The sequence below is a fragment of the Tigriopus californicus genome, chromosome 5, assembly GCF_007210705.1.
Source record: "Tigriopus californicus strain San Diego chromosome 5, Tcal_SD_v2.1, whole genome shotgun sequence".
In the NCBI taxonomy this organism is placed as follows: Eukaryota; Metazoa; Arthropoda; class Copepoda; order Harpacticoida; family Harpacticidae; genus Tigriopus; species Tigriopus californicus.
In genome coordinates, this window is record NC_081444.1 from 1231268 (window position 1) to 1258120 (window position 26853).

Sequence of the window (26853 nt, forward strand, 5' to 3'; positions counted from 1 at the left end):
GATAACGCTATCAAAATACGAAGCACATATTTAAGGACAAAAATATGTGTAAATATTTTTGAATCAATCTTCCAAGACGTGTTTTTACCATCTACAATTTTACTTGATATAACGATATAAAGATATAGGTATTTGGTTTCTAGGTTCTCCACAAATTCAAAAATTTCGGGCCATCTAATTCTTGATTGCATTTGTGCCTTTGTCAATCTCGGTCTACAAGATGATATTTGAAAAGTGGTTAGTGCGGCAAAAATAGCAAGCTTAATTCTTCGATTTTCTAACTTTTGCTGAACTCTCAAGACTGCTGATGGGTGTTAAACCAAGCACTTAAAAAATGACCGCTTCATGGTTAAGTTAAATTTTTTTTGAAATACCAGTGTGAAAGAATGGAGAGTCCAACATTTTCCCGGGAAGGAGGGAAGGGTTGACAAAAAAAATATTTCTCTTCCTTTAATAGAATATAACTTTTTGAGCTAGTGTAAAAGAAATTAGTAATTGGTCCCAGATGTTGAGTTTTGCCCCCAAAAGAATCAAAATTGAATCTCTTACAAGTTGAGATAAAGTCTAGGCTGATTTTATTGAAGAAAATAATGTATGAGTTGAAAATGCTTAAAGAGGGTAAAGTCGAGGGTTCGATAGGCGAATAATCATTCCCGTAATTGACGTTAAAATTCCGATTTGCGCGGTTCCTTTCACATTCAGATAAAATTGTCTAATACCAACGAAAATATAATAAGCGGATGTATCGGTACATTATCCTCAATCACGAAACCTCTTAATTAATTCTTCGTTGAACCCAAATGTTGAAAGTATTCTTCTGCTTCGAAATAGCCTCGAAACACTTTTTAAGCGAGAATTGGCTTGAATGGCGTTAGACAAGATATTTCACATTATTTTGAGGTCCTTTCATGTGACTTAGAGGACCTCAAAGAATTATGGGCAACAATGAGTGGTGCATAAAATAACAAAAATAATATAGACAAGCATAATATAGACGAATATTCCACGGGGTCTAGGGTAAAGGATTTTTCCACCATTCTGCCTTTACATACTCTATTTTAGAAACTGTTATTGAGTGACCTTAACAAAATACAACATTTGCAATGAATATTGAGAAAACAAATTTCAAGTATACCTTCTAACAAGCTATCAATTGATCAGATTTTTTGATAAAGACTGTAACAAGTACAAAAATATGACCATCAAATTTCTAAACTACATTGAATATAGGGGAATATTTTTCCCCTTAAGATCCTTTTATCAAGAATGGAATCAAATTTGAGCTTGATCGAAATTCATTAATGAAGGGTTGTTGGCTTCAATTTTTGTCCAAAGCCTATTAAGCTGAGGTCTAGACCAAAGGTGTAAAAGAATTCCAAGTACGACCGCAGCAGTATGCCAAATGCTCCATTTAGGGGACAAATATTTGAACATTATCAACAAAATGTACCCGGAAATTGGAGGACTAGAATTGCACCCAGGTATTCCACTATAAATCCACTAACGTTAGGCCAGACATTTCTGCGCTACAGCAATTTATCGCATTGTTTAATCGCTTAAACATTTCTTAGTTGGCCTCCATTTGTACACGTTTATATCAAGTAAGTTTTCCATCATTTCCTCGTTGACTAACTCCCTGTGAGCCGCAACAAAGATTCGAAATCTATCAGCCATAACTATTATTCTAGCTTGAGCAATTAAAGCCAGAAATTGCCCGCTCAATCATCGAAGACACCTTTTGATTTGACCAATCGTCAAAGACATTCTATTTCTCATGCAAAAGAACGGCTTGAAGAATCAAGCAAGCGATAGACCGTTTCCACAAGACCGCAAATTTTGAAAACCATCCAGATCATTTTATTGACCATAACTTTGCATGTTGCAAGTGTGACTGGCCACGCTCACCTTCACCATCATTATCAAGAAGCTCCTTCTCGCACCGTAAGCAATTCATGAATCACTAAATGTTTAATCAATCTTCGACATGGAATTGACTCCTGACTGGCATCATGTTATAAGAGAAGGATAATGGTCGTCCACTATTGGCCTGGTAAACACCTTCCTTATATTGCCCAAGTAAGTGTTTTCTTCGCTACTAATGACATTGCTAATGAACTATGACTTATGCGCATTAGAGACGGGCAACTAAAAACCCGTGTGGTCATCTCGTCAGGCTTGCCACCAATCCCCAACTTAATGTTTTCATAATTGATTTAACCATCTACAAAACGCAGAAGCTAATGAGCAAAATGAACATACCGTAAGCGGACCTGACTTTTAAAGCCCGCTTTAAAGATCTCAACGCTCCAATGTTCTTCCGCTTCCATCTGATCGTCTCTCAATCTAGCTTGTGCCCTCCGCCAAACGCACCAAAAGCAACGGATAGACAGATAGATAGTGCCACCAAAGGGAAACCAACACCTGCTCAATAGGAATCAAAACAGGAAATGCGCCCTCCGATTCATTGTTATGTCGGATCGGCTCTCCAGCCAACCATGATAGCCCACATCAACCCCAAGCTCGTCCCGAGCTCCCTACCCCTTCCATCAAACTCTTCTCACCCCACGCTTCGTTTCCTTCCATTTCCACACAGGAAAGTTTCTCCTGAGTTTCCCTCCAAATTCGCTGGATCTCCTCCTCATCAGCTTGTGCATAAAGCAATGGAAGCAATGGAGGTAGAAAGATACCCAAACGGGGCCAGGGTAGAGCACCTTCTCTCTGAACAGGGGCTCTGTTGTTCTTGGTGTTCTCTTCCGATTTCCCTCCAAGCAAAGTAGCAAACCTGGGATGGTGCTAGGAGTAGTAGTGGTGGTAGTGGTGGTGGCGTGTTTCTCTATTCACCAAATGGTTGGGGTTTCACCTGCCTTCTTCTTCTTCTTCTTCTTCTTCTTTTTCTCCTTGTTCTTTCACTTTTACTCGGTACCTTCAAAGGCGAAGAACGGCAGAGCGCTCCCGGGCCGATCAGTGTCTTGTTTTAAAAGCCTCCCATATGCCATATGTGAGCGGCTACGTAGCGTCGTGTCTTCTATTTTAAAGGGAAATTAGGCTTGGGACAAGGAGAGGATCCTCTATGAAGAGCTGAAGCGATTGAAGAAACCGAGCGGATTTAAGTGCGCGACAACACTCCCATCTCCTGGCTTGAGGAGCTTGAGAGCTTCAGTGCTTGAGAGCTTCAAAGCTTCAGAACTTCGTCCTCGGGCTAGCCCGATTGCCGGGCTCCCATCCATCCATCCGTCCATCTATCCAAGTTCTACGCCGCTCTCAAGTCTGAACGTGTTGGTTCAGGGGCTTTTGTTCGATCGAGTGACGATGAGGATGGACTGAGAGCTCGATCCTCTCTCCCTCTCTCTACGGATATCCAGCCACCCGAGGACTTAGTTGAGGTGAACAGCCTGAACTGGAGTGAACATCATGGTCGTCAGCTGTGTGGTTGTTTGTAGTACAGTGGCTTTTCCTTGGAGATAGTGGAAGAGCACAGGGGCCAAAAACACCAACCAATATCTAGGAGCGGGTTGCGGGTCGAATTTGGGATCCATTGCCCATTTGTTGTGTCGAGAAAACCCGTAAGCTCAATCCAGCGACTATCTAACTCTGATCTGAAGAAGACAGCCTAGAAGACGATTCCGTGGTTTGTCAGAGTCTTTCACTCTGGTCAGTGGGCTGCGTTGCTACGAGGTTTATTTCGGTTTTCGGTCTTCAGTCGCGGACAGGTTGTCGTGGTGTGGAGATTTCTCGGATTTCCTCATGCGAATCGGTGAGACGGTGAGACAGTGAGACAGCAGAGAGTTTATTTTTTCAGACTTTGTTGGCTGAGGGTGACTTTCATCTCCATGAGCATCATCGTGTTCATTTATCTCGATCTTTCTTTGTTCGTCGTGCATTACCATCCCAGCGTGAAGCATATTACCACCATCTCCACAACCAACAAACATTATTGTATTTGCCGTGCGTGCGTCTCTTTCTTGTCGTTGGAGTGTCCTTTTTCCACTTTCACGTGTGCTCCAATTGTTTTCTTGCCAATGGTTCGCGGTGTGATTTAAAAATAATTGCGATGATCGATGTTGGAATCAGGAAAAAAAAGATCGAACCTCGGCAATCGTGACTTCTCAAGTGTGTTGATGATTTCGCAAATCTCGAATGAAATCCAAATGCATTGAAGGCACTTCAAGCTCAGGGACCCACGAACACCTCTGTGCTTCTTGGCCTCTCGATCTCTCTGTCTCTCTATGCACATCTCATTCCGATGATTTGAAACGGAGAAAAAAAAAAATTCACGACCAGGCTCAGCATGAAACTCATGACTACTTCTTATCTGACTACCCAGCTCAAGAGTCTCTAGTTCGCACCAAACAAGGCAATCAACATGAACGGCATGATCAGACCCGTATGGCTATGAGAAATTTGCATTTTCCTCTCCCCGGTCGCCCAATACAGTGAAACTTAATCCCCGTCATGCCTTCCTCCAGTGCAGTGCATCACAATGGGTCCGGGAGTGTTTCCGCAACACTGGAAGAAATCTCCCATGTGTCTTGTCCACAGTGTTCCCAAAGCAGTTCGTCCCGATCCGGACGAAACTCGGCGTCCCACTCCTCAAACGCCACAACGACAACGAATAGCTCCTCAAACCATCGGAGACGTGAACGACGGTAAGGGCTTAGGAAATGCAATAAACACATCTCTTTTTGGTGGCCAAAGCCCCGAAGCCGATATGCAATCAAACATTTATGAATATTGCTGGTTGGTTAGACCTTGTGCCAATTTCTCCTGGGAATATTGAAGGGAGAGTCCAACCAGCTCATCATCATCTTGGCCAGCATCCCTTCATCTTGTTGCTAGGAAGTTGCATTCCGAAAATGAAAACTACACAAACGTATGATCAAATGTCCTTGTTAACAATCATGCAGGGTCCATTTGAAGGCACGATCGATGTCTGAGGGGAATACAAAGATTTCTTGGTTTCTTTCTCATTTTAGTAGTTGTGTCAATAATACCTCTGACATTTGGGTTTGGTAGTATCGTCGCGTCATCCACCGATCGTGAGCCCACATATCCTGCTTCTAATCTCTCTCATCGAACATTTCGAATTCTGGCCTGATTGTTATGCAACTTCTCCAAAAATTTAGGAGCAAAAAAGAAGCGAAACTTCAAACCTGTTCCACGAAGCCATCCGCTCCAAAGAGGCAATTTTTTTAATACCTTCTCCATCATCGAATGCGTCGCCGACTTGAGGCAAATATAATCGCCCTAGATTGAGAACGTTCTTGAATGCTTGAGATATCTGTCTGGTTTATTCCTGTCAATCTCCTTGGAACACCCGACACATATTGTGCTGTACCAAGAAGGTTGGCAATGGTTTCAGAGGTGAGTGAGTGCGTGGGAATGTCCCTGTTCAGTTTGAATTTCTCCCACTCACTGAGCTTTTGGATCCGTTAGGAAATTCTCAGATGCGAATCGATTAGTCAAAGTTACTCTCGGCCATCTCTACGTACTTGCAGTAAAGTGAGAGGGAGTTCTCATCCGAGTACCATAACACTGCTTAATAGGTCTATGCTTGTAGCCGAGGATTGAGAAGATCGAGCCCTATCTGGTTATTCCAAGGCCCTTCAGAAGGGAGTAGGTTGTTCAAGGGGGATTCGGCTGTAGAGACTATAAAGTGTGATTCATTCGATATCTGATCGATTCTTAGCTTTCACGTCTCTGCCTAGAATTGCCAATAATGTGCTTGAGAGATTGCAGATTCAGAGTTTCCAATCCGGTTCTTTAACGACGATAGATAGAGATAGTTGACTCCCAGTGCTTGGAATTGATTAATGCCCCAACTTTCAGTCAATATGCTTGGGGTGTGAAAGCAATTGTTAATCATAGTCGAAGTCTTTTCCATTGTTCGGTTGATAAGACCCCATATCACTTCCTTATCGCTAGGAAATCATTGGGAAATCTAAATCGGAATTGGGCGGTGTTTGGAAATGTCATTCGATCATTTCCTCTTCATTGTGCGACTCGCAATCTTCATTTTGAGAGATCTGACAAACACTTGGACATAAAGTGTCTTCAAAGTTCAATAACAACGATAACAACAGTAGAAGCAATAGCCAAGCGCTCAAAATATCAGCAACAACTAATCGATCAATCGAGGAAGTCCATCGTCAACCGGATGACAATTAGTCTTGTCCAAATGTCCACACACAATCATTATAATTCCAACCAGCCGAGAAACCGATCGGATCCGTGCCCCAGATGCCTCGGATATCTGGCTCTCTGTCTCTTTGACTAACTAGAACAGAAATCGCACTTGTGCCTGGAAAGCCATTCACCAATACCTGGAGGCATTGACTGATTGTTCATGCTTCTATTCGGCAGCGTTGGTTGTCACCTATTTGGGACCACGTCTCGGAATAATCATGGCGTCCATTTTACTCCATGTCGATGTGGTGTGGCTCTTTGTCTCGTCTCCTCCTCGGTCATATTCAAGCTGTTTTAGAAATCCTAACTGTTCAGTGTCGTCACTCGATGGCTCTTTGGTCGAGAAGTTATGGATTGGAATCGTATTTCCTTTGAACGATTTGTACTTGACATGAAGGCTTCGGATATGATTCGACTGTGGCAGATTTCAAGATGTCATGGACAGGCGTGATTAGAATGACGAATGAGTCGGAATAGCCATTCCCATTTGCTCGTAATGGTCAACGGGACCATGGTATCGAGGAGGTTTAGACTGAAATTGCACATCACTTGACACATTTGCGACTTGGCACTGGTCCCATCGTTCGCTCGTTCACTTGAAATACTACATACATAGCTCGTCAAGAAATGATCTGCAGATTTTTTTTGGAATCTTTTGAAAACGAATTGCATTTGCTATCGTTCTCGGAAACCAACTGAACCGAACACGGCAAAAAACGGTTCACCCAACGCACAAAGTGTTCCTCCGTTCAGGCCATCTTCCCTTTGAAGACGTGGAAGAAGAAAAACTGTTTCTGTCATATTATGCCATAACAGTATGAAGGGATTAAATGAAGAGATCGTCCGTCATCTTATAGCTGCAATCTCTTCCAAGCATTGCCAAAGTCGCAATTATAATCACACGCTTCACCATGTTCGTGATTCTGTTTGCTGAGCGCCCAATTTGAATGCATGTAGTTCATACATGCTTACTTCATTGTGTACATTGAGTGCAGGCCAAGGACCAGGAACCAAATGGAAGTCCTTTTTTCCAAGATGGAATTAACCTGACAAAGCCGCCGCTTCAGTATACATATTGGGTGCGAAACCCATAATTACACACATTTATGCCTGTCCATTGGACAAAGGGCTGGATTGCAACCTGATGAGGATCTTCGGCAATACAAACTGTGCCAACCTAATTGATGTGAGCGATGAGCTTATGCCCTTTCAGTGATTGGGGCACCTGGTCCCCTCCCCCCTTAGGCCCCTTCAATAAGGCTCATGTATAGTACAAACTGCGCATCATCATCAGTTATCTAAATTTTACCCTGGGCCTGGGACAAGACCGAAGGTCAACGTAAAGCCCTCAATAAGCTTAGATTGGCGGGCAGACATGCCACAGGATAGTGGTCTATACTCCTATCCTGACAGGCATACCTTTACATTCAAGTTAGGCTTTGGGTCAGGAACTCATGATATGTTGCCGTGAACAGTCATTCACAAAAACCCCAAGATTGAATTTGAGGATCCTCATCTGTTCCGACCCTATCGTACGTTTGATTTGATGAAACAGAAAATGAGTCCGTGGAGATTGTGGACTCTTGTAGACAAAGCCTCAATCTGGAACGGTGAGGTTGGCTAAGACATGTAGACAATCATCAAGTCAAGTCATTTGGGTGAGGAAACGGTGTTGTAATGGAGCGTCGAAGCATCTCTTTCGACGCCTTCATCCATCCTGTCTGCAGATCTGGCTTTCGCAATTGACCTCCAAACTTTGTACCTTGCGATGGTGAGACAGCTGAAGTTCTGGGTTGGCAAGACCTGTATACGGGATATACACACACCCTACAGTAAGTAGTAGAAGTCCATTGGTTGACAGGTCTACTTTTGCCAGAGAGACTGAAACGTGGAGGTGGAATCAATGAGGAAAGTCACAAAAAGAAAAAGAGTTCCACCCAAGTTTGATGGATTCTAATGAAGAGGAAACGAGGAATGTTTTCAAAGCAAGTTATTTAACATTCCATTCAAAGAAAACACGGAATGCTGTACGAGAACTTTAGATAGCCAAGATAACATTCCCTCTTGCCAAAAACAACATCGAATTAGCGACCAAACCAGATTTGAAAAACCAATAAACTGTGGTTGTTGGTCAAGCCGCCGCGGAACTTCTCGAGTCTAGTTTCCCACCTTTGTACACATATTACGGACGGACGTACATACGCACTTGAACATTTCAAATGAACAGACATCCATCCAATAGCCTTGAACATTAACGCTGGATTTCCGAAGATTGGATGGTTGTGTTCAAAAAAGTATATGTACCTACTCCCATGGTAGAGGTGTGTCATGTACATTTTGTATTTCGAATTTGGTTGATTACGCCTGATTCAAGAACCAGTATCCATGCCAAAAAAGTGTGCAACAAACAATGAGACAAATTAACGCAAGTGGTGGAGACGCAGTAATTGATACAATTACCATCCACAACACACTCGATGTTCGCAATGGAAAAAAAGTCTCATTTACTCTTTAAAACAAATCGGCCTTCCCATTCAGAAGAATGGGCAAGATCAAAAATATCTCAGTCCATCAGTTCAGGTCATTGACCCAATGACAACGTCTTTCTTGAAATGTTCACATAAACCAAAGTGCGTCACTAAAACCATTTGAAACCTGAAGCCTGTTTGCCCTGAAAGGGAGGCAAATCTCCAGAGAGACTAAATGTTGTACTGCATGTACAACTCTGAACCTGGGAGCCAGCCGAGGACGACTTCATTGCTGGACGGCAATCATCGGAGCGAAAACGGATACTTTTTATAAATATTTCAAATATGTTTGCTTGGAAAACCTTTTTGAGATCTTACAAAAGTTTGAGTGCTGCTGCAATTTTAAGTCTTTCCATGTAGTGTGTTTTGACCCTGACGTGTGATGGGGTGTGATGCCAGTGTTAGGGTTGAGGGGAAAAAGAGTGCCAGCGGTTATTGGTAATATAGTCTGTTTTTTTTCACCCTCAACCATCTTCGTCCAATGGTTGAGGCGTCCTTGAGCTCATCCTGATCGTGTTACGCAAAGCAATCATCTACACAATTACATGGCCCCGAATGCGTCCATCCCCAAAACTCGCGCCCAAAACCGCCAACGTTTCTTCACCCTCTCATCATACCGGTTTCTTACTACGCAATCCAGAATCTATGTAGACGTGGATGGGTACGTCGTACATCGACCTAATCAAGACATGCCAATGAGTGACTAACCACTACCTTTGGACCACACAAAGTACGTCCAAGCTATGAACTCAAGCCCCCAGGTTTCCTTTGTGGTCATTTTAGGGTCCGAGGGTGTCATAGCTTGACATGTTTGCTCCATCGGCTGGGAATCCATAAATATTTGATTTTTGAGCGGTAATTTCAAGTCTGGACATTCCCCAGATACGGTAAATTGTTCAGGAAGAGCTGAACCAAAAGCAAAGACTAGTTGTAAACTGGAGGTTTGATAGACGTCAACCAGATAATTTTGGTCTCTCCAAAAGCTCTCAGGGATTAGTCAAACTCCTTTCCTTTATCCCACAAAATGTTGAAATGTTGCCGGGGGCGGGATTATTTTGTTTCCTTTTGAATATAATTTACTTATGCAAATTTTACTGTTATAGTTGATTGATTTTTATTAATTTAAGCAACTTCTTTACCAATTGCAAGATATTCCGTTGAACAAATGATGCTTAATGGCTTTGAAATGATTACAGAACGTCACCTTTGTGGTAAAATGATTCTGACGGAAGCATCGCAGTCACATATGGAGTCCATGGTTTTTCTCTTATTTTCATCAAAGGTGATTTAAAACGAATGCAAATTGAATTCTTCAGACTTCAAAGGTCAAATGACTTGACTGCCTGGGTTCTTCACTCCAAGTTCCACCAACCTTGAGATCAGAAATTGAAACCGAGAACTTTGAGACATGACTTCCAAATCATTCGACCAAAGGCACTCTTACTCTTACCTTCCTCAATAACGTACGTGGTACAGGACTAGTGCGTTCAAAAAGGTGAACAATCGGCTCATCATGTATCGAGCAGCCATTTGCAATTATAATTCAGAGAAATTGAGTCGTCACTCCAAGGCCGACCTTGAGTACGTAAAACGTTGAGGTCCGCCTTTGTTTCTTTCTCCTACGTCGACAAGCTCCAATTTCTCTCAAAATGAGAGCAATAATGAGATGCAATGCTTGGAGACGAAATACAGTAATCTCAAGATCAAACGATGATCAGTCGAGCGATAGGAATAACGGGGGACGTCCAAAAAAACAGGACCTTTAAAAGTCGTAAAAGCCAATGGCAACAATTAACCAACGACATAACTGAAGCACGGTTTCGGTTCAACGGTTTACCTTGCTCATCGTTTTAACTACGTAAATGATGAGAGCATCTGTGATGAAACTCAAGAGCTCCAAGATTGCCTCATATTTTGTACAAAAAGAAGCGTTTCAAAAGGCGAGAGATTGAAGAAGAAAAACCGAAGCTGCCCTTTTGAAAGACCGTTGGATTGAAAGTATTTCTTTTGATTTCCAGACGACGTCATCAGAATGGTTCTTCATCTTCCTCAGCTGCTCAAGGCTCCTCCAGTAGTTCCACGGGTTCCAATGGAGGTCGAGGCTCTCGCCATCGACACCACGGAGGTTCTCACTCTCGATGTCGACGGAATGGCAATCGAAGCAGCTCGTCCGCCAATTCCCATTCGAGATCAAATCGAAGTCGTCGGTCTGAAGTCAGGCGCTCGCCAGCTTCTCACGAGGTGCCCATGGAATTCGGGCCTGAAGAAGAGGCCTCCAAATGTCAGGTGAGTGAGATAACGATCAATAGCATCGAAAATTAGCAAGTAATCGTGAGTTGTCGTCGTCGATTGTTCGTTCGGTGTTGCTCATGGATGGAGGATTGAAGTCTTTGTGGTCGACCAGGAGGAAACTTTCAGTAATACGTACATACGTACGTATACAAGAGAAGGAGGATGATCTGTCTATTGAAGGACACTTTCCGTGTTGTCATCTCGGCTTTGCAAGAGGACTTGAGTAATCCTTGATTGGTCGCTCTCCACACTTAGATCCTACTAGATCCTGTCCGAAATTGACGCGCTTGAATCCAGCTTCTTGATTGGACACTTGTCACCTTTCCTTGCGGGTGATTAGGCTAAATCAAAACTTCATTATGAATGTGACAAGAACAGAAGTCAAGTCCATGATCAGTTATGTAGCCTTTACGTACATGAAATGGTTGGTGAGTCTCATATAAAAAGTGAGTCGTGATTTGGCATGTTACTACCGTGGCAGCTAGCCCTTTGTGTGTCTGTAAAATGGTAACAATTCGATAGGGTGTAATGCTGACTCATCTTGAGGCAAGTTGGCAACTTAGTAATAAAACATGATTCTTGCTATACAACACAGTTCTATAGCAAATCAAGTACTCAAACAACCTGCTTTATCCGTTCTCAACTTCCTCGATTTCCATCCACTTTTTCGAGAGGTCCATTGCTGCAGATTCGCAAGACTCACTCCGTACGAACATATTACATTGTTCAACGAGCTCGGATTCTCTGTATCAAGGATGATGCATTCAACGCTGAATCTCCAAGGATATTCCTCCAATGCTTAAGTTCAATTACTAGGCAGGAGACAAACACCCGTTTGTTTTGGGAGAAATAGGTCTTCAAGTTAGTGCTTCGTTTTAAGGCGATAAAATTAACACCCCTGTCCATTTTTTGTTGCAGACCCGACAATGGCCGCATAATATAAGTTTCATGTTTGCTGGCCTGAGTTGCACCTTGGGATTGTTTGGCATCAGTCGCTTTGCCATTCTCACCATCGATTTTGGGGGTAAGTAACATAAGGGACGAGCCATTATCATGTGTATTGAAAGCTTTACAAGAAGAGTCTGACCTTTGAGGTCCATCGCCACAGTTCTTTTCCTAGTTTTAGTTTGTACGATAAATCGTGGCAAGAATGCCGCCAAACATTCTTGGGACGTTACCGTGACTTAAACTTGACTGTAACCAGGAACACCTTCGTTTTATATCTTAAATATAAGTTCATATGAATGCCGTTCATCAAAAGTGAACAATTGTGTCGGAATCAGACTAAGGTGAAATGAAAGTCGATTGTCAAAAAAAAAAAAAAGGCTTTAATTTTTGTTGTCTCGAAAAAATTTGGAAACGTATTGTCAACAATTCTGCCATGTTCGATTTAAATGCAATACATGTTGTGACGTTATGTCACGAACCAAATGTTACTTAAACCTCAGAACTTGATAATAAAACTGAGGTGCACACAAATGATACAAACACCACCAATTCCATCTTTAACAAACAATTATCTTTAAATAATTTCCTCCTGCAAAACAACCTGAAGGCTAAACGCCGAATTTAGAACCAAGAACCGAGAAATGATTGATAACATGTTTCCTTCCTTTTTTCAGCCGTTTTCATAGTTCAATTCTTGTTGCTCTCTTTGGTTTTTGGAATACCAATCATGACATTCTTCGCCAGTGTTGGTCAATATTTGGGTTCCGGGGTAGTGGACATGTGGAGGATTTCCCCTATTTTTCAGGTAAAACAGCTAGCAATTGTAAATTAGTGAGGATTCTTTTGCAATAATCGACCAAAATGATCATAAGTTTGAGCAAGTTGGCACGACCAAATCTTGAGAAATTGTTTCTACGTGAGCATGGAGCAGGAACCAAACACACCATTATTAATCACGTTGGAGGAGGTTCACAAGGGGAGGAATTGCAGGGTTTTGTGCTATACTCCTGACAAACTACAAACAGAGCAACCAGGCTAAAAACTTTGAACAAGGTCACTGCAATGAACAAAGGGAGTCCCACAAGGTGGCATCTTGGCTTCCCTTTAACCTGATCACGCGTGGAGCGTCAATGGGGCCGCGAAAATTAGCCGGGAAATCTGGTGACCTTATCGCGTGAACTGATTTCAGGGATGGGAGATTGTTGCACTTCTCGCTCATTTATTGTTGATATTTACACTGGTGCTTTTGCTGTTGTTGCTGTTGTTGTTTTCCATTCAAAAAAGCGTGAGGCGAATTATTGTGTTTGCGGGACGATATTGTTCGTGAACCTTTCAACTCTCGCACGATAATTGTGCAATTTTACGAGCTCTGTCGCCGCAAAGACCATGTCCATGAGTACGATGCAGTACCATGCAGGCACCACACTGATGAGGATGACCCATTTCTCGTTCATGACAAGGATTGAGATTTCTCTTTTTCCCTTTCAATGCAATGACTTCAACTATTTCAAAGAGTTCGTCGTCGAGTTATCCTCGACAAGGGAGTTTTTCCGTTTCCGATCAACATATCGGAGAAATTGATTCCTTCTACCCTCAATGACATAGTTCCATCCACTTGGGAGGGTCTCCTCTTTCCCGTTGCTCAGCTTTTGTTTGGAGATTTCAATGCCTTTTCTCTTGTTGACTTTCAGGGAGTTGGAATCTCCATCATGCTCACCCATGCCGTTTATGGTCTCTATAACATTGCCTGTTTGTCTTGGCTGTTTGCCTTCCTACGAGACTCATTCATCTCTAATTTCGACCAATATCGGTGGACACTCTGCTTCCCAGAGACAAATTACAAGTAAGCAAAGATGACAGAATGCCAACCAACTTGTGAAATGGGGTATGAGACGAATGGTAAAGGGAAAAAAACCCAACCAAGGCAATGATGATGCGCTAGAACAACCAGTAATTTCCTTCCATCTGACACTTGTTCCATCTCAAATATTGCGTGGTTGGTAATTTGACAAACGTCCAACGTTCTTGCCCGCTCTACTAATTTCAAGTTATTAAGAGAGTCAACGCGGCATTGCTCCCATTCCCATGCACTTCTGGATTAAATGTTCAGTACTCGTTGATCCTGATGATCCAAGTGGTGGCATTTTTAAGGCCATTTAAACGAAATATCATTTCCACACTCACAACAGTCTTTTTCCATTGCTTCCAATCTACTCTCGAAGTTGGTTCCTGAGAATAAACACAAATGTTACATGAACTAAATAAAACTTTTTTTTTTCAGTCGTGGTTGCGAGGAACATCTCTTCAATGGCAGTGTTGCTCCATTGGAGCAAACTATTCCGGATTATTTCTCGGGCGTGGCCTTGAAGCGTGCCAGTCCACTCTACCCGCAAGGCAGTCATTACAGCGGAGATATGCGCTTTCAAACGTTGTTTCACATCATTGTCATTTGGATGGCTTTATTCATAGGGTTAAGCACAGGTACGACAAACTTGAATGGAGACGTCTACCGTATTCTGCACATCTAGCACACGTACAGTAGGTAGATCGTATAGGGATGATGACAATCTCTACAAAATCGCTTATTCATTGTCACATGCTGCCAAGAAGCTAACGAAGGGGGGCTGAGGTTTTAGATCTGGTACATTTTTTCGATGTCAAAGCCAATGGAAATAGACAAAACTGAAGTAGTAGGTACTTCTAGTTGTTGCCGTATTGAAACGGATCGTTTTCTGCTTTGATCACGTGGTTGGTTCCTGTCAGTTCAGGTTGGACTCGAATCAAGAGTATGAACGGACATTGTGCACAAACTGGAGCCAATAAATCATGCATGCGGAAATTAAAATGAAGCGCGAGTGAAAAAAAGTCTTTCAATCAAAATTGGCCTTGCCTTCCGAGACTTCAAGGGAGGTCTTCTTATCCGACAACGCCAAGAAATTGTACCACTGAGTGCCGATTAGGGTTTCTTTCCACTCGTGAAGATCACCTTGGTTTAATCCAAGCCACATCTTTCTTGTAAAACGAATTTAACTAGAGCTTCAAGCACCTTGGTACCTATTCTGCTCGGTAGTTTAGCACAATACAAGCAATTGGGTCATAAACGATATGGTTAAACCTTCGCTTCTTGGCATGGATTCCCGCACTCAGGCATAACCAAACCCATTTGAGTCGTTCAATTACTCTTTAAAACAGGGTTCGTGTACGAAGTTGTCAGTAATTACCGGGTCGTTTCGTCGCTGTGAGTGTGTGATGGTGTGTGTGTGTGTTTGTGTGTGTGTGTGTGTGTGCTGGTCTGAACAGACAGATCAGACAGATTTCTCGGATCCGTCGAGTCCAACACCATATGGCGATTTTTTCATTCTCTCGTTCCGTTTCGTTCCAGGGCTGAAATCATATGGCAAAGTCTGCGTGTTGTTCGGTCTGACTCCGGTGGCCGGTTTCCTTGTTTTCTCGACCAAGATCATTGGACTGATGCCCTGGGAAAGCTTCCAACATTGGTTCTATGCCTCCAATTGGGAAGGCTTCACCACCAATGGACAGGTTAGTACTCGCCATGATTGCTTCCCATGCTCTAGAACAGAAGTACATGTACGTACACCTTGAACAACGAAAAAAATGCCACCGGCGTGGATTTGATGGTTGCCTCGCAATTCAGACACTAGGGAGAAAAAAAAGGTCATTTTCTTGAGAGTAATAGCTGTATCTGGCAGGCAGATCTGGGTTTGAATAATGGTTGGGATTTACATCATGGCTGGAGGTCCCTTTATGATTTTCTTTTGGCGAAGCTCTAGCTGACAGTTAGACTCATACCTTTATACTTTGGCCAATTTCAGAGCTGGATTTGTGCTGCCCGTGAATGCTTCTTCACCTGGTGCTTCTTGGGAGGGGTGATGATCCAATTGGGATCTCACAACAAGTTTCGTCATCAACTGATCCGTGATACCAGCCTCATTGTCATTGTCACTCTGGGCGTGCTCATGTTGTCCGGGAGTTTGGGCGTGGCTTTGGGGCATATCATCAGCCATTCCGGCTATAAATATGGCGTGTCTTCGTTCGGTAAGTTGCAAGTCATTAACCGAGGGCCCTAGATCGATTGTGGGAATTGTATCGAGCTTGAGGAAACAAAGGCAATGCCTTAATCTACATTTTCCCAAAGCCATGTGGAAGACGTGTGCTATTGTTGCTAATGTGCATGAGACTTTTTTTCCAATTTTCACTCGCGAAGAAGTCGAAGAAATATGTCACCCGGACACGGAAAGAGAAATATCCTCTCACTTGTCATTATCCTTCGTCCACCTTCAACCATAACAAATCTTAGATTTGCCAGAAACAATTAAAGTTCACTGGATGGTAAATATCAGTCATTGACTCTCATTCCCAGAAGTCTCATTCGGACTCGATCCAGGAAGTGGGCTCTGTTCATTGTTGTTCGCACTAGATTTCGTGCCGATGAAGATCACAGATTTTGCTGGGGCCAGACCAAAAGACAATGATTCCTGAGCCTAACTGTGACTCTATGAGCTGATAAAAAACACAATATGAGGTGGCTGAGGCGGAATTCAAATGCACTGACAAACCAATGGAAGGATGTGAATTAATGTGAGAATCTGTTGTCTTTATGTCAAGCCTGTCTCTAATCCAGTCGTGTGTCTTTGACTTGTCTAAGCGCAATACAATCCCAAGAGACAACAATTACAAGTGACATAACTGTCCAATGCACAACAATTACTCGCTCTCTTGTCTCCCATGACTGCATCTCGTTATCTCTGGATATACTGCTGAATGGCATTTTATACGGCACCTACCTACCTGCCCTCTAGGAACCAACACCCATCGCCATTGAATGCAAGCTCATAGACTCCGTTAGAGATAAATAACACGATGCCTTTTCGATGCCACTGAAAGAATAACTCCATGACCAATTGCTTTTCAGAAACTTACCACACTTATGGGTTCCTGAAGAAAATGCCATCCCGTCATGCTCGCTTGTTGAATAACTTGCCTACTCCGGCAGCTTATAAACGGGCAAGGGCGGAAAACACCGCTCATATTTCTTTCCTGGCGGGCATAAGGATACTGGAACCTGGACGAGATCCCGAGAAGTATTCTGGATATCAAGTGATGCGCTTGTCCACCGAACTCGTTCCTTCTGTGGCCGCCATATTGGGTAAATCAGCTGACCTTTGTTTGTGTTGTTCCGATTGAAGCAAAGCGGGACAATTGAATTTCTCTTTTCAGGCCCTCGCTTACTTTCACCACTTTGGGTGGCGCTGTTCTACTTTTCCATGATTCTTTTTGGCTTGGCTCAACAATTGGCGGTTTGTCATACTGTTGTGAGTGGCCTTTTGGCCGTTCGACCCGAACACTTCCTGGAATTTGAGTCGGCTCTCACTTTTATCACGTGTCTTCTGGGACTGGTCTTTTGTTTCCCAATGGCTACCGAACTTGGGATATATGTGGTCTACTTTCTGGATTACGTTATTGGATGCGCATGGTGGATTATCATTCTCTATCTGATCCAAGTGTTTGCCATGTTCGTGATTCGGAGCAAAGCTTATGGAGCAGATCGAGTGGTCACCGTCCTGTTCAAGCCCAAGCAACTCTGCTCTCAACACGTTGGACCTCTGTTGGCCTTCATTTGGCATGTGGTAGGGCATGAAAGACGTTAAGAGTAGTTCTCCCTGATACTATGTGCAATCACATCTTTTTCAATTATAGATATTACCCGTGGGTCTCCTGGTACTTGGGGTGGTTTCCTTCAAGACTGGAAATTTCGATGAAATGTTCGACTGGACTTCACCCTCTTCCAACTATCACTATCTGCCCTCGTGGGTGAGAGAGTTGGGGGCTATGCTTCAAATCCTCCCACTGATAATGGTTCCCTTTGTGGCGATTGTCCAGAGCTGTCGTTATTACTTGTATGGTCCTCAAGATCTCTACGACAGGGTCCAATTGCTATATCGACCCACATTTGCCAACCAGCGGGAACAACAACTCCGATCTGCTGGTGTCCAAAGAAACGTTGTTTTAACAAACTTTAGCTCCAATAGCAACACACCCACAAGACCATTAAGCAATGACCCTCCTCCCAAATACACCCCTCCACCTAGTTATTCGACTGCAACGGGAGCTAGGTAAGCATTTCCAACTTTTGACACACTAATACTGTTTTCCATTGTCCATTATCCTCATTAATGTCCCCCAGGTTGGCCCGGTTCCTAAGACAAAGCTTTAGACAAAGTGTCCGGAGAATACGTGACATAACAACCATTAATTCGGCTGCCTTGACCGTCGAGTCCTCAGATCATGTCATTTCAAATGGAGCTGCGGCAGACGGGTTGGCTCGAAAGCCCAATTCTAATCCTGTGGATCAAGAAGCTCCGCCACCCGACTATGCCACAGTTGTGATTGAGGCCACCGGAGGTCAACAGCCCTCCCATGCCGACATTGAACTTGATCCCACTGTTACTAGGTACGAGTTTGACACTGAAAACGAGCTATTTTAATGGCATAACAAATATGAATGTATTAATCAAGACTTTCATACTTTTTACTTTGCAGTTTTAATTCTGGCATTGGAAATGCCGGCTTCAGCATGGACTCTGACTTTCCTTTGACCTCATTAAGCTCATTCAGGTCGTCACGGCAGCCCTTGTCGCTTTCACCAACTCACAACTTGGGCGCCTCTGCCCCGCAAACCACTTTACAATCCTTTCAAGGCCATCACTTCGATGGTGAACCAAGATCTTTGGAACGATCCGTGATCCAATCCAGCAGTTTTCGCCATTCTCTACCAAGTGACAGCGAACCCCTTTCTCGAGTTGATAGCGAGGCCATTCTCATCCACAGTGCCGAGCCCATCGATCGAATCCGGCCAGGTCGAGATCTGGGCTGTGATTTGTATAGTAAACCCGTGGGGAGCTTGTTAGAACGAGATCAAATAACCCCGTCCAGGGCGTCCACAATGAGTTTGGGCGGAACCGAGTTGTCGGAAATTGAGGCCCGAAGTGGTGGATCGTCGTCATCAGAGGAGGATATTGAGATGGCCGAAGCTAGAAATATTAATATCATCGGAGCCGGGCGGAACATTCACTTAAACTCGGAGAGTGACACTTTAGTTCTTGAGATGGATATGTCAACTTCTGTGATATGATCGATCATATTTAAAACAAGCATGTTGCTGTTGTTATGTGTTAGTGAATACACTCCAAAATCAAGAAATATTGTTTAACAAACATTGTTGTATCACCTTGTTTGTTCATGGACTTTTTTGGTAATGAAGCTCCTTGGACTGACTTTTGTTTATCAGACGTGTTTAGACTCTTGGCTTTTAAATTTACGTCACTAAAGCGATTGCGTTTGGTTGTTGCATTTTACGCTCGTAGAAAAGTGACTAGTATAATCAGTGGACTACTCCATTAAAAATCCAAGTAGTGCAATATCTGCAATGCTCGACCTGAGCAATTTAGAAACACGGTTCCATCGCTCGATGATGGAGGTAATAACAAAAAATGTTCGCCCCTCGAGCTTTACGCGCGCAAGAAGTATGACTCGTCTTCCAATTGAACGGTTTCTATTTAAAGAATAAATTAACACACTCTAAAATACATTGACTGACACAAATAAGCATATACTCACAGACATAAATGGGGAAGTAGGTCCAACTAGAGGGCTCTCTAGTTCCAACCAATCGACGTCCTCAGGGTCGATTGCAAGTCGGTTAAATACGCCTCCTCAAATAACTGGGCAACCGACTGCGCCACGGAATGATGTTAGTTAATTGGAGTAAACTGTCAAAGATATATTTTTTGGGTGGTTTGGTAATGGTCTGCCTCGCAGGACGGACAGGAGAAGAATACTGAGAAGAAGTGAAACGTGGAAGAAGAACAAAGGGCAAATAGGAAAGATAATGGCATTGATCACACAACCTATATTTATGATCCCACCGGTAGGGGACTCAAATTTTCCGGCTAGCGTCGTAGAGTGGGAGGCCAGTTCCGATGGGTATATTCCATTTCGAAATCGACATCTCAATCGTTTGAAAACTTGGAGGAGATTGCAATCTTGCGCAATTTCTCCAAGCATGTTGGTGTAGCCAACAGAGCAAATAACGTTCTGGATTTGGTCTTTTCCAATGACCCTGATCTGATCCAGTGTGTCCATGTGACACCTAGTAATCTGTCAGATCATCATGTTCTTGAGATAGGGTCGACCATTACTCAAAAGCCGGCGTGCCCGGCCAAAAAGGTCGGTCTGGCTAAGTTCAAATTCAAAGATGAGCATATATTGTCGATTATAGACAAATTAGAAGAACTGGACCTGGTTTCGATTCTGAAACAGGAATCGTCAATAGATGCAGCCATTGCTAAATTAATTTCAGTTTTTGAGGAAGTTGCTCCGGTCTGGCATTCTCTGAATGTGTTTCCAAGGGTGGAACACGGACAAAAATTCCAAAATATAGGAAAACTGTGTTCAAATAGCGATAGTTATTGGTATATTTTTAACCGTATACTTCTTCTTGAGTACAAATAATATATTGTAATATACAACTCAACCTGTTCTTACAAAACGACGAGAACAAAATAAAGAAAAATGCGCTTCAAGAGCCGGAACATAAGATAAAACAGTACACGGAACCTTAGATAAGGCGTGTCGATGATGATGAGATACAATGCTAACAAAATGAATTGCAAACTAGCAAAAGGGCTGAAGAGCACTTCGAATCCAGTAATTGTGGGTAGTCTCGCAAAAAAGTTGGACGTAATTCAGGGTAAAATTAAGGCCTCCATCGAAAATGACCAGTTACAAAATGAGAGTAAGGTGGTTCAGGAGGTCAGGTCGAATCCCAAGGCTTTCTTCTCTTATGCGGACCCTGTTGGGCCTATTAAGGTTGATGGGGAAGCAATTAGCAATGTAGAGGCTATGGCTAAAATGCTTGGAGATCAGTTCTCTAGTGTATTTACAATCCCACTGAGTTCAGAAGTAGCAGCTCATTGTTGTAATGACGAGGCTATTGAGATTGGTGTAGATAGACAAATTGAGTAATTTGATGATCTTGCAGTCACAGATCAAGATACTTTACAGGCCATCAGGGACCTGAGACCCTCGAGCTCTCCTGGCCCTGATGGTGTGACATCTCAGTTTCTGATGAGATGCTCACTGGTTCTNCTTGATGCGTTGCTTCTTGGATCAGGGCAAGTTTCCATCTTCACTAAAGTTAGCTCACGTTGTTCCAATTTTAAAGGGGGAGATAAGTCGCTCCCCAGTAATTACAGGCCGATTTCTCTCACTTCGAATATTGCGAAGGTGTTTGAGAAGATCATGAAGCTCAGACTTGTTGAGTTTCTTGAAGTCAATGAAGTCCTTCCACCTAACCAGCACGGGTTCCGAGCACATTTTAGCACGGTTACCCAACTGATTGAGCATTTAGAACAGGTCATCGAGGGACTGGAAAGGCAGGAGTCAGTTAATGTTGCCTATCTTGATTTTGCCAATGACTTTGATAAGGTAGATCATGGCCTTTTGTTGAATAGACTTCGTGACAATGGAATCCAAGGCAAGGATCTCAATTGGATAAGAAGCTTCATTCATGATAGGAGGCAAATTGTTAAGGTCGAGGGATCCCTTAATGACATACATGATGTCAAGTCAGGTGTTCCTCAGGGTTCCAACTTAGGGCCCCTCCTTTTTATCATATTCATTGCCCCACTTCAAAAGCTTAGTATTACTGCCAGTCTCGCTTCTTATGCTGACGATACAATGTTAGTTTCCGGTAGAATTGGCCAAAATTGCACTAGCCTTGCGAAGGACCGAGATAGAATCTACTGTTGGGTTACTGAGAGGAATATGGCCCTGAACGGAATGAAATGCCGCTCAATGACTGTCGGGTCAACTCCTTTGATTACACCACTCACAGATAATAGAGGTAAAGATATTGAGTAGATCTCATCTATGAAAGATTTAAGTGTAGTCCTCCAAAATAATGGCAAGTTCGATGAGCATATCCAGTTGAAGGTGGGTAAAGGTTCTCAAATGTGTGGTTGGATATGTCGCACTTTTAAGTCCAGAGATAGCATCACGATGCTAACTCTGTACAAGTCGATTGTTAAACCACATCTTGAATATGCTTCACCTATTTGGGCTCCAATGAGTTCAGCAGGTCCTACCATGAATAAAGCAGGTCCTACCATGAATGAAGCTTAAAGCGTATTGACTATAGCTTTGTTTAAAGAAGAATATATTTCATGTGGGGAACTGCAAATAAAGTAAATCAAGTACGAGCGAGAGAAATCCACCACAAGGAGCAATGATCAAGCGCCACAACAGCCCCCTGCAGAAAAATCAATTAATAGATTGCTAGCCCTGAAAGGGCTGAACAGGTTTAATTAACCGACCCGAACGGGTGCGGTGCAATGTGTCTTGGAGAGTGTGTTCAGAGATACATGGTTTTAATCTATCAACGCTGACAGTCTTCTGGACTCCCTTGACATCGACAACAAAAGTCTTCAAACCTCGTTGCAACACTGTGTAAGGTCCTTCGTAAGGATAGCTCAAGGCCGGGCGAAGTCTGTCAACCCGAATCCAAACTTGTGAACAGCACTGTAAAGTGGATGGCATATAACTACCACGATTACCATGGCACACTGTGGGCGGTGGAACAAAAGTCCGAAAAGAGTCTTCGAGATCTTGACACAATTGATGAGAAGATATATCTTCGCGAAGGGAGGAGCACACTATTCCAGGGATTCTCAAACTCGACCCATAAAGCATCTGAGCAGGGGAATATCCGGAGTCGTCTTTGGGCGATGTGCAAATCCCCAAGAGAATCCATGGAAGATGGTAAAACCAATTGACTTCTGCCGTACGAGCGCGTAAGGCATCTTTGAGTTGGCGGTGAAGTCTTTCGACTAACCCATTGGATTGGGGATGGTAAGCCGTAGTGTGGTGGATGGAAAAACCAAGGGATTTGGAGAGGTTGTCCCAAAGAGCTGAGGTGAATTGGGCACCGCGATCTGATATAATAGTATCTGGGAGTCCATAACGTGACACCCAGCCGGAAGGAAAAACCTCTGGCCTCCAAGAGTAGCGATCGATGATGGTTAGCAGGTACCGGGCGTTATTGGATACCTCCAGCGGTCCCACCAAATCAACGTGATTAACTTTGAAGAGGGCCCATGGAATATCCATGTGTCTCACGGGCGATCGAGTGTATCGCGAGACTTTGGCCTTTTGACAGGCCGAACATTCTCGTGTCCACCGAGCAACATCTCGATTTACTGGTGCCACACGTAGAATTTGGATAATTTCTTATCCAATTGAGAACCTTGCCTTGGATCCCACTTGATACTTAAAATGCAGAGATTGGACTTGCAAGTAGGCAATTAAAATTTGTTTCAATGAGATGTATGCCTTGGGGTCTCTGTATTGATTCTAAATCATAATAACCATGATAGAGACCATGGTATTACTAATAAGTCTAATAAGTGTAATAAACTCGTTTCTACCCAAACTTGTCTGATGCCGCTTTTTTACTGCAGGCGGTAAGAAAAGAATGGAAATCAACTTATTATGGACTCAAGTTGCAATTTTCATCGATGTGATGAAAACACTGCAATGAAACGGATAAAACAAGTCTCTGTCCAGACTCATCTCCAGTGGTGTCGGAATTACCTCGATTACAGTCATGTCCCCCACATTCAAGTACATTCTTTGGAGATTGAATCGAAATTCTGAATGCCTCATCATGGTGTTTCAACTTTTGTTACATTTCGTTGCACTTTTGAGATGCGTTACGAAACAAGGGCAATCAGACACATATTTAATTTGGTCTACAATGTCTGGATCTTTTTTTGACATATTATGTGTGTTATGCCCCCAAAACATGATTTTTATATTCTACCGGTCTTCGTATGTGCATAATGCATAATCGTAAGATTCAAAAGGGGTTAGAAGAAAATATGAATAATGAAAGTTTCATGGGAATAATTCAACTTGCATAGAGCAGGATTTCACGACATCTCGTTGTCCCTTGACAACCAGTGTCGTTGAGCTTAACACAAGCTCATCCAGTCTAATCCTTGTTGAGCATAAGCATTCTAGTTGTTTTCTATGCTCCCAGTACACCTCAAGTGAGAAATAATCCACACTGAAATGGTTTTGTAGAATAACGTGCTTATCATATCATTGTACTATAACCGAACTCTGCTTTTTCGACTGGATTATGGACAAAAGTAATAACTGATGACTCAGACGAGAGTAGTAAGCAACATCGATGTATTTTATTATCAATCGAAGAAACATCTTTTCGTTGTTTGGCCTGAATGTGCTATTGTTTTGTTATTTTTCATGTTCTTGAAATTTGAAATGTCTGGCTATTCGGCTAGTTTTCCGAAGAAAATTCAACATCTCAATTTTTTCGTTAATTGTTTGGGGAGAAGCGCAAAAGAATGGTTTCAATACAAATGGTCCTCATATATCAGGATCGTTCCTAAAACAGAAATTCTTCAATCGCAATCTCACTATAACTCATTGTAACCGGGTCACGTCCGCTTTGTCAAATGCATTACTGGAAGACTGCAAGCGAGAGCTCAAAATTTACAAGTGTCTAAAATGTTTCATCATTGGTTGCGATATTAACAACCTTTTCAAACGCCATCTGTTGGTGCTTAGGTGGTTTTCAGAAATCAGCTGAATCGAGAACGAGCGCTTACATGTATGTAGGACATTAGATCTACCGGCCAGTCCTGGGATGGGACGGATGAATCGATAAGAAAATGACATCGTTTCAAATCATACCCGTCGAAAGTGGCATACCAATCCCATTTCAATCCTGACTACCCGGAGTACTGGCTACTGGATATCGGAGTGCCATTTGTCCTATACTTGAAAGTATATATTGGCCCTTCCACGATTTCCTGTGGCGAATTCACTTACACTTATAAGTACACCATCTTGTCCGTCAGCAAAAAGTGGCCCTGAAACAGTGAAACAGGCTGGCTCTGAAAACAAATCATGAATTTAGACTCTATTATTATCATTGCACTTGTTAGTCAGTTCGATCGCTACACATGATGTCCGACAAATGCAAACGCATTGTTGACATCTCGGTGTTCATGCTCAGGTATGTGAGTGAAGTGATCCTCATCTGGCGGGTGTTTGTCGGATTCTTATGGCATGGCCAACATGCCATGGCCGTTATCAGCCTCTTGTTCATTTTCTACCCGATTTTAGCGTCGATCGTGCTCGATCTATGTCATAGAGAGAGCCCTGATGTCGTCCATGATATGGCCACGTCCTCCCATGAGGACCCAGGATGGGTGGGCAGGAGGGTGAACAAAAAGATCAATCCGTATGTGATTGTTCGCTCCGGATTCCGTTACATCAACCACATTTATCATGACCAACATAATCAAGCCGAAAGAATTGTCAGCAGTTTGATGGAATCCCAAGATTTCATGGCCAGATACTTATCGTTTCCGCAACTATTGGTCCAAGGAACCTCTATTTTCTGGGAATGTGGATCTCGGGAGACATGCGATATTGGATCAGTGGCGTGGTATCGATTCGCTCAAATCATCATATCCTACTTGTCATTGGTCTCTTCAACCAAAGCTCAGCTAATTCGTTCCCAACCGTTGCCCCTCCCCAGAATCAGGGCAATAATCTCCCACCTAGAACCCTATATATCAATTGCTCATCTCCTACTTATGCTGTCCATATCAGGTGGAATGGTTTTTAATGGATCTGTGTTGATCAAGATCAGTTGGACAATCTTCGTGGCAATGATGTGGTGGGTTCATCCCTTATGGAGCCGTTCCATCTTCTACTCCCTAGCCATTCAAGCTGGCTCTTGGGGATGTTTCTACTGGTTCATTCTCGACCACCAACCACTTAACGAGGCCATGATCAGTGCATGGCTGATGGGATTCCTCGTAACATTTAGTCTTAACAAAGTTAGCATGGTGTTCCATCATTACTTCATAGGCAAACCCCTGGTTTACCCTCTTTTCTCCGATTCTCAAAGCCGTTTCAATTCGTTCCCGCGCACTTGGAACCATCCCTTGGCCACGTCCGACACTTTAATCGCTTCGGGCCATTTTTATGAGCAATTCAGTGAAGATAATTTTGTTACCAGGTGCTACAGCTGTGGAAAAAGCTTCAGAGGATGGAGCCAATTGACAACCACTGAGCTTGAGGTCAAGTTCCTTCACCATGTCTTCTGTAGATACTTCAAAAACAAGGATGCCATGACAAACGAAGAGGTGGAAGTGAATAAGCCGCTCTTGGAGAGGAAACCTCCCAATGCTGTGGATTTGTATGTTTTTCTTGTGCGAATGACAGTCTACATAACATTCTTTTTGTCTTGGAGCCAATTTGTGATTCAACCCTTGAGATTCCAAATCCTAACTCGTGCAGCTTTGGGTCTGTTGGTGGTTGGAATGTTTTTGGATTGTCTCATTCTTGTGATCTTCACCAATCGTTGGCTTCAGTCCGGTCTAGGAGTGTCTCGATTGTGTTGGTCAGCCCTTCGTCTGATGATCAACTTCAAGAAGCACCCGGTACATGGGATTAAGAGCACGATTTTTACCAATCAGTACATGTTACTAATCCATGGGTTGACCTTCGGTAATTTGGTCATGCCCACGAAATGCGAAGGCTTCTGTCCGAGTACTTCTATTGTCACATGCATGATCAGCGTGTTTGTGATCGTTTTACAAGTATGGCCCTTTTTTTATGCATCATACTTCGAAAAAGTCTTGACATTTTTGCATATCCACCCTGTGACTCTCTCGCCAGTAGATGGAGCACAAGAACAAATATAGACCAAATAAAAAAAAAAATATCTTATCTCTCTCTCCAAACCGATAGGCGGACTGTGGGTTTGAATTGACTACTGATAATT

General features: G+C 43.0%; 3 protein-coding genes across 3 annotated transcripts in view; 2 read left to right on the top strand and 1 right to left on the bottom strand.

The window, feature by feature from the left end:
• Window positions 1–2914: 2914 nt before the first annotated feature.
• Window positions 2915–19186, top strand: LOC131880696 (sodium-dependent transporter bedraggled-like). Its single transcript, XM_059227380.1, has 13 exons — window positions 2915–4646; window positions 10730–10997; window positions 11922–12027; window positions 12626–12756; window positions 13643–13794; window positions 14233–14432; window positions 15334–15491; window positions 15785–16007; window positions 16885–17118; window positions 17190–17599; window positions 17670–18085; window positions 18157–18423; window positions 18513–19186. The coding sequence occupies exons 1-13, from the start codon at window positions 4453–4455 to the stop codon at window positions 19102–19104; spliced, it is 3351 nt and encodes a 1116-aa protein (XP_059083363.1). The 5' UTR covers window positions 2915–4452; the 3' UTR covers window positions 19105–19186.
• A 3121-nt stretch (window positions 19187–22307) lies between these two features.
• On the bottom strand, window positions 22308–23138 carry LOC131880680 (uncharacterized protein K02A2.6-like). The gene has a single exon (XM_059227363.1). It carries the CDS (start codon window positions 23136–23138, stop codon window positions 22308–22310), a length of 831 nt encoding a protein of 276 aa, XP_059083346.1.
• A 3620-nt stretch (window positions 23139–26758) lies between these two features.
• The window catches only part of LOC131880681 (uncharacterized), a gene marked incomplete in the record, with an annotated part of 3319 nt that continues 3224 nt past the window's right edge, over window positions 26759–26853 (top strand). The window contains 1 exon segment of the mRNA XM_059227364.1: window positions 26759–26853.

Excerpts from the sequence above, each read along its gene's own strand:
- LOC131880680 (XM_059227363.1), bottom strand. The coding sequence starts at position 23,138 with ATGGATATTCCATGGGCCCTCTTCAAAGTTAATCACGTTGATTTGGTG.
- LOC131880696 (XM_059227380.1), top strand. The coding sequence starts at position 4,453 with ATGCCTTCCTCCAGTGCAGTGCATCACAATGGGTCCGGGAGTGTTTCC. Across the intron at positions 17,600-17,669 it reads TGGCCTTCATTTGGCATGTG|ATATTACCCGTGGGTCTCCT; the intron begins GTAGGGCATGAA and ends TTTCAATTATAG. Across the intron at positions 18,086-18,156 it reads TCGACTGCAACGGGAGCTAG|GTTGGCCCGGTTCCTAAGAC; the intron begins GTAAGCATTTCC and ends AATGTCCCCCAG.